General features: G+C 45.4%; 1 protein-coding gene across 6 annotated transcripts in view; it reads right to left on the reverse strand.

The window, feature by feature from the left end:
- Tfcp2 (transcription factor CP2) overlaps positions 1 to 20,395 on the reverse strand; it is a 42,223-nt gene that overhangs the window by 7,114 nt on the left and 14,714 nt on the right. For 2 of the 6 annotated variants that reach the window (XM_006242341.5, XM_017594895.3), the window contains 12 exons: positions 18,453 to 18,604; positions 17,912 to 17,988; positions 15,708 to 15,813; positions 12,323 to 12,429; positions 10,409 to 10,561; positions 8,446 to 8,556; positions 8,042 to 8,130; positions 3,965 to 4,013; positions 3,317 to 3,410; positions 2,265 to 2,355; positions 1,337 to 1,458; positions 841 to 983 (listed from right to left, as the gene is read on the reverse strand). In XM_006242341.5, coding sequence (XP_006242403.1) covers positions 841 to 983; positions 1,337 to 1,458; positions 2,265 to 2,355; positions 3,317 to 3,410; positions 3,965 to 4,013; positions 8,042 to 8,130; positions 8,446 to 8,556; positions 10,409 to 10,561; positions 12,323 to 12,429; positions 15,708 to 15,813; positions 17,912 to 17,988; positions 18,453 to 18,604 — 1,294 coding nt within the window. Of the gene's footprint in view, positions 1 to 840; positions 984 to 1,336; positions 1,459 to 2,264; positions 2,356 to 3,316; positions 3,411 to 3,964; positions 4,769 to 8,041; positions 8,131 to 8,445; positions 8,557 to 10,408; positions 10,562 to 12,322; positions 12,430 to 15,707; positions 15,814 to 17,911; positions 17,989 to 18,452; positions 18,605 to 20,395 lie in introns of those variants that run through there. The other 4 variants (XM_017594896.3, NM_001134714.2, XR_010052986.1 and 1 more) reach the window with 3 other exon arrangements.

Consider the following 20,395-nt stretch of genomic DNA (forward strand, 5'->3'; position numbering starts at 1 on the left):
TGTGCCTATATGTATGAGGTGTATGTATGTATACATACACATGTGTATGAGTATTCAATCACACACAGAGGCCAAATTCATTATCACATGTGCTCCATCGCTCCCGCCTTGTTAAGGCAGGCGGGGTCTCCTTTCCTGGTCCATTGCTCCCCCCCTTGTTGGTAAGGCAGGCTGGGTCTCCTTTCCTGGTCCGGTCCCACCAGGTAGGCTGGCAGAGTTCAAGCCCCAGTGCCCTTCCCACGCTGGGGCTAAGGCATTTGGGGGGGGGGCACATCCTTTTTAACTGAAAATCATGGGTTCTACAATCTGAACTCTGGTCCTCATCTTGTGCAGTAAACACTCATAACTGCTGAGCCACATCTCCCTCTCCAGTTTTTGGCTTTGCCTATTTGGGTTTTTTGTTTTTTTTTTTTTTTTTTGCAGATCATCTCACATGGGTTACATGGGCCTTGAACTTACCACATACCCAGAGATGAACTTGCATTCACTATCTTGCCTAAACTTCTCTGTACTAGGGCTCCAGGGGTGCATTAACACCCCAACCTTACTCTAATTTTTAAGAACTAGTAAGTAAGCAACAACATCTAAGCCAGACACAGTGGTTCATACCAACAGCCCCAGATACCCTGTCAGGATGCTGAGGCAGGAGGATCATGTGAACCCACAAGTGCAGGGTCAGTCAGGCCAAAATAGCAAGACCATTCATCTGTTAAAAAGAATTAAAATTAAACAGCTAACCCTCTGTGTAGAAACACACTCAACCCTGGCAGAACAGCTCTCACACTGCCACAGGCCCTAACAAACTGTGGGCTGGTCATTCAACTGAACGGAGACACTGACCTCATCGCTGATGAGCACATGGATTCCGGTCGGCCCTTGCTTGTAAATCTGGCTGATCTGCTGAGGAGAAATACTGAAAAGCTGAGCAATTTTTTCTGTTAATTCAACAGCTGTCAGCTCCTCTAGATAGATAGCATGGTACACTGCAAAAGAAAGAACAGGAGTCAGTGCAAAGGCGGATTACATCTCTAGAGACTCAGAGACCACACCACCTGCTGCAGATCCTGCCTCAGCTTCCCTTTCTCCATGTGAACCATGTGAACACTTACTCCACAAGCCTAGTCACTCCCTCTTCTAAACGCTGGAGAGGACATGAAAATCTACAGACCATGGATATTACTGGTTTCAATAAGTCAAGCATATAAAAAGTACTGCACATAACATGTATGGATTAGAGTCCTTCTAGAACTCCAGCTAATGCTGTGCTGGTCCCACTCTCACACCAGCCATGAGTCATCTCATCTCCTTTCCGCCTGCTCTGCCCAGAACAACCTACCAAAGAAAGTACCATTTGAATCTCCGTCCTCCTGCTTCTGCTGCGGCTGCGGCTGCTGTGGCTGCTCCCTCAACTGCAACGACTCCTGACAGACATAAATGGTCAGCCTTGGACGCACCATCCTATGTGGAGAAGAAAAAGGACCATCAGCTTTACACAAAGGAAATCTATTAATGCCTGGGCCAAAAGCAAGTTACTCGTTTCCTTATCTCGCAACCGTGGGCTTTGTTGTTTGTTTATGATGACTCGTTGCAACAGGAGGCACCATTTAAGCTTCTAAATTCTGGCCAAGGAGCAGACTGTTGGCCCAGCAAGCTCAAGGCCCTGGGTTCTATTCTCAGCACTAAGAGGGATGGGAGAAGGGGAGAGGGGGAAAAGGGGAGAAGGGGAAGAGTGGGGAGAGAGGGTAAGAGAACACTATTGCTAGCCGAGACCTTGTTCTCCCAAGGCTTCACTAAACCCTAGATTGTCGATCCTTTACAGGATCAAGTAGCTCCTGCGGTCACTGGAGCTTGTGAGCTTTGGAGCAATGGTTAGAAATATCCAAGAAGCAAGAGTAACTGTTTCACATGAGGGTCAGGGTCATAAGCTGTTTACTTACAAATATTACTATATGGTAGGCAAGACGGCTTAGCTGGTAAAGGCTCTTGCCACTAGAATTCAGTTCCTGATATACAGACGCTATGTGCACGTCTGTGTGTGTCCCTGTGTATGTAGGAGGGCACACATCAGTATACAGTGGGGGGAGGGTGGACCAGTTCTCAGAGTTAGGACTTTCCTTTAACCATATGTCTTTACCCACTGATTACAAGTTTCCTTCTAATGTTTTGACAGGACATACTTATTTGGGCAGAGTACTGTGAAAAATTCCTGAACATTAACTCATTTAAAATCCATTCTCATTGGCATCTGAACAGTAGGTACACACCGGCCTTTCAATGCGTTGAAGAGCCGGATTCCATCTGCAGGGCCACAGATTTGGATCACGTCATCTCTAGTTAGTTTCAGTAAGTCTGCCCCTGGGATAAACAGAAACACAGTTAGTGATAAAGGCAAATACTCCAAGACTCCTCAGGATGTGACAGTCATCCCCTCATGAGCAGTATGTTACAGTCTACAGTCTGTTATGTCTACAGCAGATAAAGGCCTGTAGCCTGGCCTCTGCCTCACCTTCTGTCTCGATTCTCAGCCAATTAACTTCTCCACCCAACCCTATGCTTTCAGCCTGACTGTGCTGAACAGGAATTGCTTTCCTGTCTGAAATACCCTTCCACAGTCTGACAGGCTCACACCAGCCCCCTGCAGTCTCACCTCACACACTTCTGTGTGTGCTTATCTAGTGCATTTCCTTCTGACTGGACCTTTCTGTTACATAGATGATGGAAGCCCTCAAAACAGGACATCTTATCAACTATACGTTCCCACACAGATGTTCACAGAAGGCTGCATAAAAGCGTATTGTGTAAGTAATATGTACAGTGGTATCAGGGATGGGTCTATCTGTTCCTTGATAAAGGATCAGATGAAAGACGTCTGTCTGTCTGTGTCCAGAGTCAGGCTGTCCTGGGACTCACTAGGCAGACCCAGCTGGCCTTGAGCTCATACAGACCTGCATCTGCCTCCCACTTAAATGCTGGGATTTGGGGTTGGGGATTTAGCTCAGTGGTAGAGCGCTTGCCTAGCAACCGCAAGGCCCTGGGTTCGGTCCCCAGCTCCGAAAAAAAGAAAAAGAAAAAAAAATGCTGGGATTTGAGGTGTGTGCCACCAAACCACATTTAAGAGTGCTATATAGAAAAAAACATTTAAAAGCTTAAATGAGTTCCAATGAAAAGCTGCTTCCTTTAAGGACTCATAGGACCATTACAGCTGGCTGAGAAGTCTGAAATGTTCCCCGACACATTCCATGTGGGACACTGAGAGGACCTGAGACGCACATGAACACCCCATGCTGGAGAAGGCTGAAGGAAAAGGTAATCTAACCTGAGAAGTTGGTGAAAAGCCTCGTGAACGTGGAAAACCGGTTTCGATGCAGCCACTGCTGGGCTTCCTGAGGCGTGGTTGTTGGCAAGAGGTTCTGAAGGAAGAATGCATTCTTTGGTATGTGAGTAGATTCATCTGCTACCTCACTGGAAAACACACAACCACTTCCTCCTTCCACACTCCACAGTCACACTAGCTAGTGGCTCCGAACTGTTTCTATCACACAGGGTCTTCTCCACCCACAAGAGATACTTCACTATCAGACTGAAAGCTCTTTCTGTTCAAGGATCAAACCGGGTAGTGGCAGCTATGTGAGAAGTCACACTACACAGACTGGGAAACAAATGAGAGCCTCAGGAAAGAGGAGGAGGAGGAGGAAAAGGAGTGACACTTCGTGCGTTTGGAACCCTGTGCAGGAAGGCAGAGGTGGGACAGCCACTGAATGTGTCCTAAGTCAGCCCGGGCTGCACAGTGAAGCCTATAAACAACAAACAAAATACCTCAAGGTCCTGCCTGTTTCTAGTCCTTCGTACATCTCCAGGTCAGAGATGAAATTCAGGAAGCATTTGTGAAGTGAGTGTGACAGAATCAGTCACCACAACAGCCCTCCTACACACTACAGATAACTGACATTGGCTCTAGACTTACGTCCGTGACTGGAGGGGGTGGCTCTGGCTGGTGGTTGGGCGAGCCGTTTCTAAGGAGAGACAGTGAAGATGAAGGGTGAGTTCAGGGCACTCTGTGTATGTCACCTCATGATTCATTGTCATGATAACTCTCAAGTTAGAGAGCTCAGAGAATTCTCTACTGTGTCTGAAAACACTCTTCTTTGACCCAATACTTAAGCCGTGTGCTAATTAACTCAGAGACTTCAGGGGAAGGGAAGAAACTATGTCATTTGAAATGTATTTTAAAAACTGAGGATGGGGAAGCCCATATAGAAGGGGAGGGGAAGGGGTTAGGGGGATGTTGGCCCGGAAACGGGGAAGGGGAATAACAATCGAAATGTAAATAAGAAATACTCAAGTTAATAAAGATAAAAAAAAGCAAAAAACCAAAAAAACCCTGAGGATCACAATTTCAATAAATAGAAACTGACAGAGTAAATTATAAGTTATCACCGGCGTAATAAATCTCTGCGGGGAGAGAAGGAGTTCAGGTTACATAAACATTTGCCTAGGATGCATGAGGCTCTCAGTTCAAAAAGAAAAAAGATACTGGAATATAAACGTCCTAGTACATATCACTCTCATATTAAACATATCAACAGTCTCGTGTACTTAAGATTTAGAAGAAAATGTGCACTGTGATCATACCCTGGGCTGCACAGGATCGCTCACACCTTTAACACCAGCACTTTGGGAGGCAGCGGCAGGTGGATCTCTGTTGTAAAAGTATAAAAGGGCTTTTTTTATCCTGAGCCAGTGCTGGCACCGTAGGACCACATGGCATCTGCGGGATATTTTCATCTCAGTCTCATCATCTAAGCTCCATCCCATCTCATACTGCCCACGACTACTCTCTGAGCCCGGGCAGCAATCTTTAGCAATCTCCCATCTAGTTCCCAAGGCGGGTCGATGCCACCCCAGTTTCATACAGAGACCGCCTATCTTGTGAGGCTCTCTTACTGTGGACTCAATTAAGTCGCCACAAGAAAGAATACAGCACACAATAACCTCTGATCCAATTGATTAGATATACTTTGCCCATCTAGACAGCACAAAATCCTGTACACACCCATCCCTTAAGAACAGTCCTAACAACCTGTGTCTGTGCGCAGAGAAGAATCCTAACATCTGCCACCATGTTGTCTCAGCTGCGTTCTCTCGCTCCTGCCTCCTCTGCCTCTCTAAAACTTTTCTCCCACCCATCCTTCCTTCTCATCCAATGACAGGATACCTTCACCTGCATAATGACATCAACCTACACATCTCTAGGAGTTCAAGGCCCACCTGGTCGACATAGCCAGTTCCAGGGAAGTCAAGGCTACATAATGTGATCCTGTCTTAAAAAACCAAAGATAAGGGGCTGGAGATTTAGCTCAGTGGTAGAGCGCTTGCCTAGCAAGCGCAAGGCCCTGAGTTCAGTCCCCAGCTCCAAAAAAAAGAAAAGAAAAAAACCAAAGACAAACAACAAAAGCCCCTATTTTGCTGTCCTGGGAACTGAACTGAGTTCTTTTCTAGCATGTGCTAGCAACTGCAATTCCCCTGCACCACTTCAGTTCTGAAAAACTATTATTTTTGTGAGCTGCCATTTGGTGCTGAGAACTGAACTGGGTCATTCAGAAGAGCAGCCACTGCTGAGGCATCTCTCCAGACCTTTCATGTTTGTTTTTAAATTCTGATTTATTACTGTTGTACGTGTGACATAATGGTGTGGTGTGATGCAATGAGAGGACAGTATGGCAGACAGCTCTCCCTCCGTCCTTATGCGGGCTCCAGGGGACCCAGATTGAGAGCACCTGCCTTGAGAGGCAGCACTTCACCCTCTGGCTATGCCACCCTGCCAGCCCAAGTCACTTCTGATTTGCTTACTTAGCTCGAGAGAGCGAGTAAGAGAGCAAGCGTGTGTGCGCGTATGCATGCGTGTCTGAGAGAGTATTCCAAGATACATGTCAGCATATGTACCTAGATGTGGAGGTTCCTGGGAGCTAGCATTACAGGAGTTTGTGAGATGTGTGCTGTACCTCATGGGTACTGGCATCCAGACTCTGGTTCTCATGACTGAAAGGTAAGTTCTCTTACCCACTTATCCAAATTTCTAGCTCCCCAACCAGAACTGCTAAAGTTGATTCAAAGTTAGTGCTAATTTGCGATTCAACATTTATCTCCACACTTTCCATTTTTCTTAAAGCTTCTTTTGATTGTTGGTTGGTTTTTAAAGACAGGGTTTCCCCGAATAACAGAGCCCTGGATGGTCTCAAACCCAGAGATCCTCCTGCCTCTGCCTCCCGAGATTCTGGTACTAAAGGCCTACACCATCACACTCAGCTAGTTTCCTGCCTGCCTGCCTGCCAACTCCCCACAATCCCCATCGTTTTGTTACTACGCCTTTCCTGTGTAGCCTTAGTTGTCTTGGAACTGGCTCTGTAAAACAGGCTGGCCTTGGACGCAGAGATCAGCCTGCCTCTGCCTCACAAATTCTGGAATTAAAAGCCTGCTACCACCAACCAGTTGTGTTTATTTTCTTTGAGAGAAAAAGTTGAGAAACAAAAAAGTAAAACACAACCCTTAAAATCAACTCCTACCGGGCAGAACCGCCTTAAGGATAACAAGAAACCCCTCTTCTTAGGGCAAATACAGTGCCAGTAGTCAGCCAAGAGGCTGAGGCAGGAGGATTATTTGGCTCCAGGAGTTCAAGGCCATCTTAGAAACACAGCTAAAACCTCATATCCAAACATACAAAGGAGAGACTTGGTGTGATAATGGCAGGGCACATCTATAAGCCACCACTAGGGAGCCTGCAGGACTGCTGTGAACTCAGGGCTCCCCTTAACTTAAGGCTAGACAGAAATACACAGCAAGACTCAGTCTTGAACAAACAAAAAAACCCTTTCTTCATTTCTGTTGCAGCTGAAAAATTTAAGCTTGATATTCAAATTTAGAAATGGCATCAGGGTTATAAACAGATGTATTCCTTTTATAACTAATACAAAAAGAAAAGGTATTGGTTCTTAACTGTTACTTTTCAAACTTTTAAGCTACTTTTACACCTTTTAAGAAGTATGCTGAGGGGGTTGGAGAGATGGCTCAGTGGTTAAGAGCACTGACTGCTCTTCCAGAGGTCCTGAGTTCAAATCCCAGCACCACATGGTGGCTCACAACCATCTATAATGGGATCTGATACCTTCTTCTGGTGCATCTGAAGACAGCGACAGTGCACTCATATACATAAAATAAATAAATCATTAATAAAAAAGTAGGTTGAACACAGAATAAAACCAAATCTAAAGCCAAACAATTGGCTCCTTTTTTGTGTTTCTTGTGATGCTGAAGACCAAACCCAAGGCTGAACTAATGCATGACAGCCAAATACCCACACCTCAGGGTTTTACAGTTATTCTTTTTTAAAATCTTATTTATTTATTTCACTTTTCATCCCGCTCACTCCCTCCCACAGTCCTCCCCCCCTTCTTCTCTGAGAGTGGACCCCCCCCAACCCTGGCACATCAAGACTCTGTGGGACTAGGCGCTTCCTCTCCCACTGAGGCAGACGAGGCAGCCCAGCTAGAAGAACACATCCCACAGACAGGCAACTGCTTTAGGCACAGCCCCACTCCAGTTATTTGGGACCCATTTGAAGACCAAGTTGCACATTTGCTACATATTCTGCAGGTGTTCTTACCAAGAAACAACACACCATCAAACTGTGCCTTCCTGTGCAGCCCTGCTTCCAACTCAGTTCCCATCCTCTGATGCAAGCACCAAGCATGAAAAACCCACAAAGATACAAGATATGGTGGACCAAGAACCCAGACTACCACTGAGCACTAAACTCTACCCAGGAGCTGGGACCCAACACCGTCTGATTCTACCTGATACTGTCTGAGGGGGAAGTTTTTACTTAAAACTCCATTTTTTTTCAGGATCCAAACCTCAGCCAGTACAAACGTTCGTCAAAGACTGGCCAGTTGGAAGCACTACTTTGGAGAGACCTTGCTGATGAAAATGTAGTAAAAGAGCCTGTATTTAGTACAGACATAATCCAACTGCCTCCCAGACTTACCCTTCCCCAAGAGAGAAACTGCTGTGGGAGCTGTTGAAGCCAGGCGATGGGGAATTGCTGACGTAGGTGATCTCAGGCCACGGAGAACACTGAAAAGAAAGGAAGACTTAGGCAACAAGAAAGCACCAATCTCTGTCGAGCGCTCCACTAAGCTCCCTCACGTCACTTGTGCTTACCTTCTACAATCAGGAAGTACGCTCAGAACCAGGTTCAGACCAAGCTGGCTGGACTTGTGTGTGTGCGTGTGTGCGTGTGTGTGTGTGTGTGTGTGTGCGCGTGCGTGTGTGCGTGTGTGTGTGCGCGTGCAGGACTGCAGCTCAGTGACAATGTCTAATCGTAAGCAGCATAGAATAAAAGCATGAATAAATGACTGAGAATGCACATGTGAACTGACATCCTCTTACCTCTGTGAGTATGGTTGTCTCATAAGAAGGCTGGTATTTCTCCTTTTCATGGGGCGTCCGTTTCTCCATCTTCTCTCTATCTATCTTTTGTTTTCTGTCTGCACCTTTAGGCTGAAATGAGAAATACGTTGCTTTAAATTCAACCTCTGATCCCTGGGCTCCAGAGCCAGAAGCAGGCAGATCTTTCTGAGTTCAAGATCAGCCTGGTCTACAAAGGCTGTTATAGAAAAACCTCATCTTGAATCAATAAATGAAGGAAGGATGGAAGGAAGGAACAAAGGAAGGAAGGACTTTATACTCTAACCCAGAAATACTAAAAAACACTTAAATAGTCACATATAGAATGTACATGTGTATACGAGCATAGAGGCTGCATGCATCCCCCACACTGTCTGAAATGGGATGTCTAAACGTTTGAGCTAGTTGGAGAGATTAATAGGTGGAGAGACCTCTGAAGCACAGAGCTACCTGAACACAGATCAACTCTCAAGACAACCCACACATCCCCGCTCACGCTCCAAAGGAGAGTGTGTGTACCTGTGCATGCATGCTCACCAAAGAACAGGAACGAGAGCACGTGCAGCAAAGTGACAACAGTGGCCTCCGGAGGGAGGTTAGGGACTCAGGGTAGGAGTAGAGGGAGATGCAGCCCCACCCTCCCCTCTTTCCAGCCTCCGTGTGAACTGGGAGACCCACCCTGCTGTGTGCCGCCTCACTTGAGATGTGCTCACACTGCTATGCACTCGCAGCGATCTCGCCTCGGTGTCTCCAGTGCTAAGATTACAGGCCTGAGTCACAGGCATGAGCCGCAACACTTAGGGTGGTGACCGTGCTGATAGTCCCAGTACGTGGATGCATTAAGCAGAAATATCAGGAGTTCAAGGCCATTCTTGTTTGCTTAGTAAACCTGAGGCAGCTCTAGGCTACTTCTAAGCCACTGTCTAACAACTGTCCCAAAACAACAAAATCAATAAACAGAAACACAAACTATTACTGTACCTAATCAGTCAACTTTGCGTGACTTCTGTGATATAGAAGGGCTTACAAGTTCAACAGGCTTTAACAAGAATCCAGTCTAGCCCACGGCACACAAGTTCTTGTTACCCCCATACCAAACTCCATGTGAACTACATTTGTAAGAAGAAACCAAACTGAAGTCATTTTGAATAAAATTCCCATTCTAAATAGGGATCAAATAAAGTTTTAAGCTCCCAAGACCTCTCTAGGAGAGGTCTTTTCTGGCAGAAAGAGACACATAGACAGTAACTGACATCCTGATTGGCAAACTGAGACACGAATGCTAGGCAAGTCACCAGATGCCTGTGGATTTCAGGCATTGTGATTTGGGATCACAGTTCAGCTTCCGAGTCTCATCTGCAGCCCTGACTGATCAGTAGTGGTCCGAGCAGAACTAATTCTTGTCATCTGCTTAAATACATAACTAAAATGAATGAGTTAGTTTGAGTCTGTGCTGTTGGTCCTGACTAGTCAGTTTTTGCAGCCTAATTCAAATAAAGAGTTTGCTTTGCTGGACTTGTGTGCCTTCGTGGGTTGTTTTGGATTTTCAGACCCTTCCACATCAAGATGTATTTCAGAGGTTGTCTCACTGCCTCTAGCTCAGACAATCTGCAGTTTTAAAAACAGACCAGTTGGGGTTGGGGATTTAGCTCAGTGGTAGAGCGCTTGCCTAGGAAGCGCAAGGCCCTGGGTTCGGTCCCCAGCTCCGAAAAAAAGAACCAAAAAAAAAAAAAAAAAACAGACCAGTTGATTCACTACCAAGTCACCTCATGTTAAAACAGAAGGACTAAGAGCTTGTAGATGGGAGTGGTGGCTCATGCCTCTAACTCCCAGCAGAGGCAGGTAGATCTGAGTTCAAGGTTAGCCTGGTCAACACAGTGAGTACAGACAGACAGACAGACAAGACAGACAGAACAGGTTTTAAGGCCAGCGCACAGCCGGACACCTTGAAGACTTTGATCTGGCAGCTGGCCGAGTGCAAGTGCTCCGTGTACTCTCCATTCTCGTTCTCCTTGAAGGTATCGATCTGCACTCGGAAGGGCACCCCCTTTTCCCCACCGTGCTTCCTCATAGTGAACTCAGTGCTGATGCAGTGCACCTGAAGGGAAGCGACAACAAGCATCAGTGCACAGGCCAGACCTTCGCTATGCAGCTGCCAGTATCCCTTAAATCCCATCCATCTCTCACCAATGGAGGAAGTTGGAGACCTATTAGCAATTCACGAATGTCAAGAACTAATAACTATCAAGATCCTGCCTCGGGCTGGAGAGATGGCTCAGTGGTTAAGAGCACGCGACTGCTCTTCCAGAGGTCATGAGTTCAAATCCCAGCAACCACATGGTGGCTCACAACCATCTGTAAGGAGATCCGGTGTGTCTGAAGACAGCTACAGTGTGCTTATATATTATAAATGAATAAATCTTTAAAAAAAAAAAAAGACCCTGCCTCATGGAAAAGGCTGCTATGAAGAATCAAAGGCACTGACTCTGAGGTCAGGGAGCCACGCAAACAATGCCCAGGAGCTTCATCCAGTCTTTAAAGGAGGCACGGTCAGGCTCAGAACACAGCAGACAGGCAGTCAGGTGTACAGGAGATTTGCTGGTCAACTCTGGATAACTGCTCAATGACTCTAAGCCTCAAACACTAATCCTGCGGGCGGGCTGGACAGACCATTGAGCAGTTAAGAGCATCGACTGTTCGTTTTTTCAGAGGATCCAAGTTCAGTTCTCAGGACCCACAGCAGATGGCTCACACCAGCCAGGATTAGATACCTCTGGCACATACACATAATCTAAAAATAAATATTTCAAAAACTACTCCTATTCCAAGGGACCATGTGTTATTCAAGGTCTTAAAATCATGTACACAAAGTATTAACAGTGACAACCCAAAGGCAACTAACGAACTTTTGGCTGAGGTGATTAGAAATAAGCAGGGCAGTGTGGCCTATGTCTTTAGTCCAGCACTCAGGAGGCAGAGGCAGGTGGGTCTGAGTTCTAGAGAGTCAGGCATAGGCAGAGAAACCCCATCTCAAGAAACAGAAACAACAACAACAACAAAGGAGTTTGCCTAAAGGACACAATCACATAAGCAAATCAAACTTTATGTCTAAGCATGTTCAAAATAACTTTGTGGATAACGATGAAAAAATAGAACAATTTACATGTTAAATAATTGTTGGGCAAATTATCTATGATCAAAGAATGGTATATTATGCAGCCAACAGCAAACATTTAAGTAAGATTTAAGTAAATAACTGGAAAATTAGAAGAACAATTCAAAACTCCTCATACTGAGAAGCCTGAACTTGAGAGGCTAGAATCCAGAAAAACAGAGGTGCACCTCAGTACAAGAATGTGTGTTTAGTGTGCACTTGTGCACAAGGACTCTGAATCTCTCGCACACTCGTGTGCTCCCTTTGCTTTTTGTTTTGAGATGTAGGTCTCTCTATGTAGCCCTGGCTACCCTGGAGCTCGATATGTAGACCAGGCTGGTCTTGAATTCATAGATACTTGTTAGTACTGTAATTAAAGGCATGCACTACCATGTCCGCCTGCACAAAAACAATGTTAAGTTTAATATACCTTATTTTTACTGTTACTTGTTTTAGGAACCAGCTCACATAACTCAGACTGCCTTAAATGCACCATATAACTTTGATCTTTCTGCCTCTACTACCCAAGCACCAAGGTCTGTGGTGTGCACCCCCACATCTGTGGTGTGCACCCCACAGCAGGTTTGCCCAGCTTTACACACGCTAAGGAAGTACTCTACAGCTGAGCTGCACCTGCAGCCCCACTGTGCTTCATTGCAGTATCAGGCAGGCTTTACAACTGTTGTGACAACTGCAGTGCCTTACCTGAATAAACACAGATGTCCTCTTTGCAGGGTCCCACAGGAACTCCACTGTGTTTAGCTGGGTAGGATTGGCCCTGGGATCAATTACACCCACAGACATTGGGATATCTGGGAAACACAATGGGAAGCACTGAACAATTCTGAGGGCTTCTTTGTTTTGTTTTTAAGATGGGGGTCTCGAAGCAATGCCTGGGCTCAAGTAATTCTCCTGCCTCAGCTTCTTGAGTAGCTGAGACTATAGACATGTGCCACCATGCCAGTGGCTACCGTGGTTTTAAGAAAGCAACTGATTGGGGGCTAGAGAGATGGCTCAGTGGTTAAGAGCACTGACTGTTCTTCCAAAGGTCCTGAGTTCAAATCCCAGCAACCACGTGGTGGCTCACAACCATCTGTAAAGGAATCTGATGCCCTCTTCTGGTGTGTCTGAACAGCTACAGTGTAATATAAATATAATAAATAAATTAATCTTTAAAAAAAAAAGAAAGCGGGGTTGGGGATTTAGCTCAGTGGTAGAGCGCTTGCCTAGCAAACGCAAGGCCCTGGGTTCGGTCCCCAGCTCCGAAAAAAAGAAAAAAGGAAAAAAAAAAAAAAAAAGCAACTGATTGTGGTAGATTAAGTCTATATACTAGCTATAATATCAAAATTAAAAATTTTTTGATACAAGATCTAACTATACTGCCTACACTACCCTCAAACTCACAATCCTCCTACTTTTATTATCTTGAGAACTAGAACCAGAAAATTTTAAATTATATTAAGTTCTGCTTAGCATTACTGCCAGAAAGCCCATCACAAGGACTGTGTCTCTACATGAATTAGGGCATCATAGTCAGAGGAAGAATTGACTCAGATCAGTGCAGACTCTGAGAAAACATAAACTGTGACACAATAAAAATACTACACTGAAGAGAGGTGCACAGGCTGTATACTGCACATGGCCTAACTCAAACACCACTTTCTGTTTTCAATTATCAACATCAAAACTGGGGATACAGGGCTGGCGGTGGTGACACACACCTTTAATCCCAGCACTCAGGAGGCAAAAGCAGTGGATCTCTCTAAATTATAGGCCAGCCTGGTCTACAGAGCCAGTTCCAGGACAGCCAGGGCTACACAGAGAAACCCTGTCTTGGAGAAAAAGAAAAAGTAAACAATAACAACAAAAACTAGGACTATAACCCTGGGTGGCAGTCCTGGTGCTGCTGTGGAACTGCTACACCACTGTCCCACATCAGGAACTCAAGCAAGGAAGCACTAAGGAGGACCATACTGCCTGGCAGTTATGTCTCCTAAGGTCGTATCACAAAGATCTTAGACTATCTGTATGATAACCAGTGTTTTCTCAGGCAAAGTCTGTAACAGTTACACTATTATGCTTATCAACTGCAAACAGTAACCACCGTAGAACAAAGACACAGGACCTAACACACACACACACACACACACACACACACACACACACACACACACACACACAGAGAGAGAGAGAGAGAGAGAGAGAGAGAGGCAGACTGTATTTGCCAAGATCCTATCACTTAGGGAAAACAATATTTAAGATAACAAAACAGAAGATAAACACCTCGACCGGTGGAAAACTCGCTCTGTGTGTGGCGGGTGTATTTGTGCAGCCCCAGCACTTGTAAGGCAGAAGCCTAAGGACTGGATTCAATACCAGTCAGGTTGCTATGATGGCTCCTATGTGGCCACATGGCATAGCTAGGAAAGAAAGGGACTTACTACCAAGCCTGACTATTGAGTTCAATCCCTAAACCCACAAGAAAGGCTGCTAGTTCAATTCCCAACACCTACTAGCAGCTTACAAGTCTGCAATTCCAGATCCAGGGGATCCAAAACCTCTTGTGGCTTCTCTGGGTACCAGATATGTTTTGCATGAACATATATGCAGACAAAAGATCTATACACATAAAATAACAAAGAAAAGAAAAACAAAACTAGTAAGTTGGGCATGGAGGTATAGACTTTTAATGTCAGCACCTGGGAGGCAGAGGCAGGCAGATCTCTGTGTTTGAGGCCAGCCTGCTCTACACAGTGATTCCAGGACAGCCAGGGAGGGCTGCACAGTGAGACCCTGTCTTGAAAAAATGAAATAAACAAACAAATACATAAAACAACTATAAAAATTTAAATTAAAATAAATCAGCCAGGCATGGTTAAACATACTTTAAATACCAATACTTGCTAGACAGATTATTCTAAATTCAAGGCCAGCCTGGTCTGCATGACAAGTTCCAGGCTAGTTAGGTCTACAGAGTAAGACTGTGTTTGAAAAATAATAGTAATAGTAATAAAATAAATCCTTAATAAAACAATTGAGGTCATCCGTAAGTCAGCTGTAGAGCTTGACTAACGTGCAAGACCCTGGATTCTATACCCACCACCACAAAGAAGGAAGGACCAGATACTGTCACACACGAAGAGACCTTAGGCCACTGGTAAAAAGTATTACAGGCATTTCTCAAAGAAGACTGACAACAGCTGCACACGGCCCAGCACTCCCTCTTCTTAGTAATAGAACAGAAGCATCGAGAGCAGCAACTCATGTCAAGAGACTGCACTCAAGAGACAGAGTCAGGAGGATCACCATGAGTTCAGCCAGCCTGGGCCACAGAATGAGATCTTGCTGCAGACAAATAAACCAAAGTAGAGACTGGAACAGACCCCACCATGTCCACGTTTGCAGGAGCACTACTGACCCCACCATGTCCACGTGTGCAGGAGCACTACTGACCCCACCATGTCCACGTTTGCAGGAGCACTACTGACCCCACCATGTCCACGTGTGCAGGAGCATTACTGAAAAGAGCCGGAGGGTAAAGCTGAGTGGATAAACAGTGAACACTGTTCTGCCTTACAGGAAAGGAATCCTGACGTATGCTACAACATGACGAGATCTCAAAGGTCACCATGCTAACTCACAGAAGCTAGTCACAGAGGACAGACACTGAATGAGGTCCCTGGAGTAGAGTGACAGAGCAGGACAGTGGTTAATGAGGGCTGGGGAAAGTGGAATGAAAAGCCATGACTTAGAGTAGATGAAGCAATGCACTTACTATTATTCAACGCTCCATGTACAGTGGGAGAGGGTTTACAGTACACACACAAACACGTATTTACATATTTACACAAACACATTTTACATCACCACAGTGCAAACAAAAACTGTTCTTCAACTGCCTTGGAGCTTCCTGCCCACGTCCTACTTCCTCCTGACGTTGCCCTCACAGGTGGTTTTCTTACGCCTAGGGAAAACCTCAACGTCCTGCTAACTTAACTTCTGAGGCTCACGAATCAAAGGGAACGACAAGCAGGGAAACCAACCCTCAGGACCAGAGGCGTGGTGCTTTCGGAGCAGCAGCTCGACTCACCGATGTCCAGTATCCTGTCTCCTGGCCGGTTCCACCTCCAGCCCTCCAGCTGCTGGTGCTCAGTGTACTGCAGTCTCCTGTCGTGGAACACTACACGGAAGATGCTCTACAAGAAGGACAATGTCAGTCTGCATGCAGCCAGAAAACCAGTTCCCACCAGGAAAACTAACAGAGTTGATGCTAGTTGGTTTCTAGACACAATCTAAAATTTCCTGGGCCGCCCCGCATCCCGCCCTAATAACTTTTTTTATGGACAGAGTTTCTGTGTAGCCCTGGATGTCCTAGAACTCACTGTGTAGAGGCCGGCCTCAAACTCACAGATCTGCCTACCTCTGCCTCCCTAGTACTGGGATTGAAGGTGTGCACCACCACCTGGCATTTGTTTGGTTCACTCTTTGCTTCTGTAAGTCTTACTATATGTACTTCTTTATTTACTGGGGGAGTGTATGCTCGCCACAGACAGTCTCTCCTTATGCCATGTGGGTGGGTGAGTCCCAAGGATAGAATTCAAGTCACCTGCTCTTGGGGACAGCACTTTTCCCTGTTGAGCCACCCTGCCAGCCTAGAGAGGGATTCTCTACACACAGGTAACCCAGCCTAACCCTTCAGGTGCACACACACCAGTTTTATGCACAACCTGTAGACCCAGGGGTCACAGCTGCTTCCGGCCACTGTCCTTATGCTCCTCTCACTTTGTGAGGTAGCTGCCCAGCTCCCCACCCCTTTACAGCTGCTGTTAACACTCCTGCACCCTCTGAGTTCTCCATTTACTGTGCACAACAATCAGAAACAAAAGCCTCTATCCATCAGTGTGACTGCTGAGGTTGTCAGTTTTTCTAGTTATTTTCAGTTTACAGACAGAGAGTGTAAGTCTCCTTCACTCGATAGATCGTCCTGGGTGATGCAGTTTAGCACAGTCAGTCTTTTTGTCTGTCCTGCTAGAGACGCCATCGGCTCACGCGCTGCCTGTATCTTCAGACTGGACCACACAGGTCTCAGCAGACACGTGCCCCCAGAAAACCCCAGAAAAGCTGCTGCAGACTCTTCTTACACTCAGGATGTAATAACATAGAGGACAGAAACCAATCGAAGTTTCTGGGTTTTGTTACAAGGCCAGGTATCCAAAGAACCAGAAATTTAACAGCTGGGGGCACATGTAGCTCAGTGATAAAGCACCTGCCCAACATGTACTAGGCTATAGCTTTGGTACACACGCACACATGCACACACACACACACACATAGACACACACACACACACACACACACACACACCACACCACACACATACACAGACACCACACACACACACATGCGAATTAAAATCCTCGAGGAGTTGATTTTATGCCACCACAAACAATGCACCAAGAAGCTGTCCAGAACAGGGACTTCCAAGCCTGCTGCTTCTACAGCTCTTGAGAAGCCGTGGGAGGCTCAGCAGGTAAAGATGCTTACCTCTAGGACTGACCACCAACTCAGTCCATGGGACCACATGGTAGGAATGAATAGAAAGTGACCCCCTCAAGATGTCCTCTGACCGCCACACTCAGTCCTTGGCATGTGTACACAAGCACAGCCACATCATTAATTTAAATCCATGAGGACAGAGAGGCTTACACTGGCCCCAAAGATCTGTCAGGCAATGGTGGCAGAAAAATATATCATTAATCCCTGCCTCCAAGGATCCAAAAGAACATGAAACAGAAAAAAAAGATCCCAGACATGCATGATGGTGCATTTTTGAAATCCCAGCATTACACTATACTAAACTGAGGCAGGATACAGAATTCAAGGCCAGCCTAGAATATACAACAAGACTTTATCAAGAAAAAAAAAAAAACAAAATAAAAACAAAAATAAAAATAAATAAATAAAACCAAGAGGCTGAAGAGATGGCTCAGTGGTAAGAGCACTGTCTGCTCTTCCAGAGGACCTGAGTTCAGTTCCTAGCAACCACATGGTGGCTCACAACCATCTGTAATGGGATTCGATGCCCTCTTCTGATGGGTCTGAAGACAGCCACAGTGTAATATATATATATATACACACACACACACACACACACATATATATATGTGTATATATATATATATATGTGTGTATGTATGTATATAAAATAAATAAATCATAAAAAAATGAAATAAAATAAAACCAAACTAAACATACTCCCCTCCTAAAATCTACAAAATATGTTGCCTGTTTTACCTTCACTAACTTGCCGTTGATTTCCGGTAGTTCTCCCAGTTTTCTATTGTCTAGCATTCGGATTTCATAAGACTGTCCTAGAAGAAAAGTAATTACAAGTCAAGCCTACTCAGACTCACTTATCTCAACTCAGAAAGAACACAGCTACAGAGTGCAGACGGTGACACGGCTATCACCGACTAGAGCTGGGTGGGCACCGTGCTAAGCACTTTCACATCTTGCCACGTGTAATAGACACAACTTCCCTTACTAAGTTACTGTCAATCCACTTTACAGACAAGAAAAGTGAGACCGAAGTCCAGCGGCTTGTCCAGGGCCTGTGACTAGTGAACACAGACAGGCAGGCAGAATGACACCAACTGGGAGAACCGAGGAACCTGAGCTGGAAATGGGCAGCAGATCAAGGAGTTGGGAACACAGATTGAGTGTCACCTAAGGGTCTAGTTGACAAGCCACATTCCATGCCTGATCTCTGACATACAGGCACACGTCACATAGCATAGACCCAGCAGTCTCCCATGCAAGTGAGAACGCATCTGACCTTGATTGAGGTAGGTCAGGGTCTCATCGTGGAGCTTCACTGCTGGCGAGGTGGCGGCACAGAGGACGTACTGAAAAGGCAGGATCTCGTTCTCATTTTCAGGAGGCAAACTTGACTCTTCTTGCTTAAAAATAGGCAATGCAAGGACATCACTAAAATAAAACAAATGACTTCCATTAATGTCTGATCGTGGTGCAAAGGCAGATTCAGTAATGAAAAGTTAACTATAAAAGCCTGTGAAAAGCTGTAAATACTGTTCACCTGGTGAAGTTTCAGCGAAGTCATCAGTACAGGTCACCCGGGACCTCCTCCTTACAAAGAAAGGAACTAATGACAAATGATCTCTGTTAAAGCCACTTATGTGTCAAAGACTGTTTGTTCCAGGACTCACAGACAGAGAGGGAAAATAATATCCAGAATCCCCAAATGTTAATCCAGGAAACCAAGGGCAGTGGTTCTGCAATGGGGAGTCTCCCCAAAAACTGTGTGTTTGGACCTTACTGGCAACTCAGACAGGAGAATTTTTGAAAAATGAGTCAGATACAAGATGAAAGGGGGCTCCACACTCAGAAAGGAATACAGTGGAGAACAGCTCCTGATGGCACGATTTTTTCAAGGGCATTCTCTGATTTTCCCCTTTGAGTGCATTTTTCTCACTACACATAGCCATATAAGTCTGTAACCCCAATCTCAAGGAGACTGAGGCAGGCAGACCACTTGAGCCCATAAGTTCAGGGCCAGCCTAGGAAAACATACCAAGATTCCCATCTCTTAAAAAATAAAAGAACAAAGATACACTCATACACATCTTTGCCATGTGACCACGTGACCATATACCATGTGACCATACACCATGTGACCAGGTACCATGTCACCATGCAGCCATGTGACGCCATCCACCAAACAGCCCTGAGCAAAGCCGAGCAGATGTCAATCCCAGGACAGTGCCCTCTTCTCTTTATTTATTGCCTACACTAGATATCCTGTTAAAGCAACACAAAGAGCAGCACTCAAGGGTGCGTGTGGTCTCAGAAGCGGCTACAGTAGCTTTGTAAACACATGAACTCATCTACTACTGTAAAGACTTAAACAATGTGTTTTTGCTTTTTTTATATTTTAATTTTTTGTGTATGGATTTTTTAAAGATTTATTTATTATATATAAGTACACTGTAGCTGTCTTCAGACACACCAGAAGAGGGAATCAGATCTCATTGGAGATGGTTGTGAGCCACCATGGGGTTGCTGGGATTTGAATTCAGGACCTCTAGAAAAGAAGTCTGTGCTTTTAACCACTGAACCATCTCTCCAGTCCATGTATGGATGTTTTGACCACATGTATATGTGTGCATCACTTCCATGTTTGGTGTCTGTGGAGGTCAGAAGAGGGTTAAGAAACCCTGGAACTGGGTTGGGGATTTAGCTCAGTGGTAGAGCGCTTGCCTAGCAAGCGCAAGGCCCTGGGTTTGGTCCCCAGCTCCAAAAAAAAAAAAAAAAAAAAAAAAAGAAACCCTGGAACTGAAGTTACAAATGGTTATGAGCAGCCATGTGCATTCTAGGAATCAAACTGTTTCTCCAAAAGACTCTTAACTAGTGAGCCATCTCACCAAGCTCCCTGGTTTTGTTTTGTTTAAAACAACGACAACAACAACAACACACCAGGGTCTCACCATGTTGCCCAGACTGGCCTTGAACTCCATATGCCATCAAGGACAACCCTGAATCTGACTCTACTAGCTTTACCTTCCAAGTACCAGGTTTTTAGGCAAGTCACATCATGCCCACCTACAACTTCTACAATTCCTTAAAGGACATAAGAAAGCCTGTGTATGCCTACAACTCAGCTACTAGAAAGTTGAGGCAGGACTGAGTTCAAGGCCAGCCTGGCCTACATTGTAAGACACTATTCTCATAACAAAACAAGGACAAATACATGAGGAATAC

Source organism: Rattus norvegicus, chromosome 7 (assembly GCF_036323735.1).
Source record: "Rattus norvegicus strain BN/NHsdMcwi chromosome 7, GRCr8, whole genome shotgun sequence".
Classification (NCBI taxonomy): domain Eukaryota; kingdom Metazoa; phylum Chordata; class Mammalia; order Rodentia; family Muridae; genus Rattus; species Rattus norvegicus.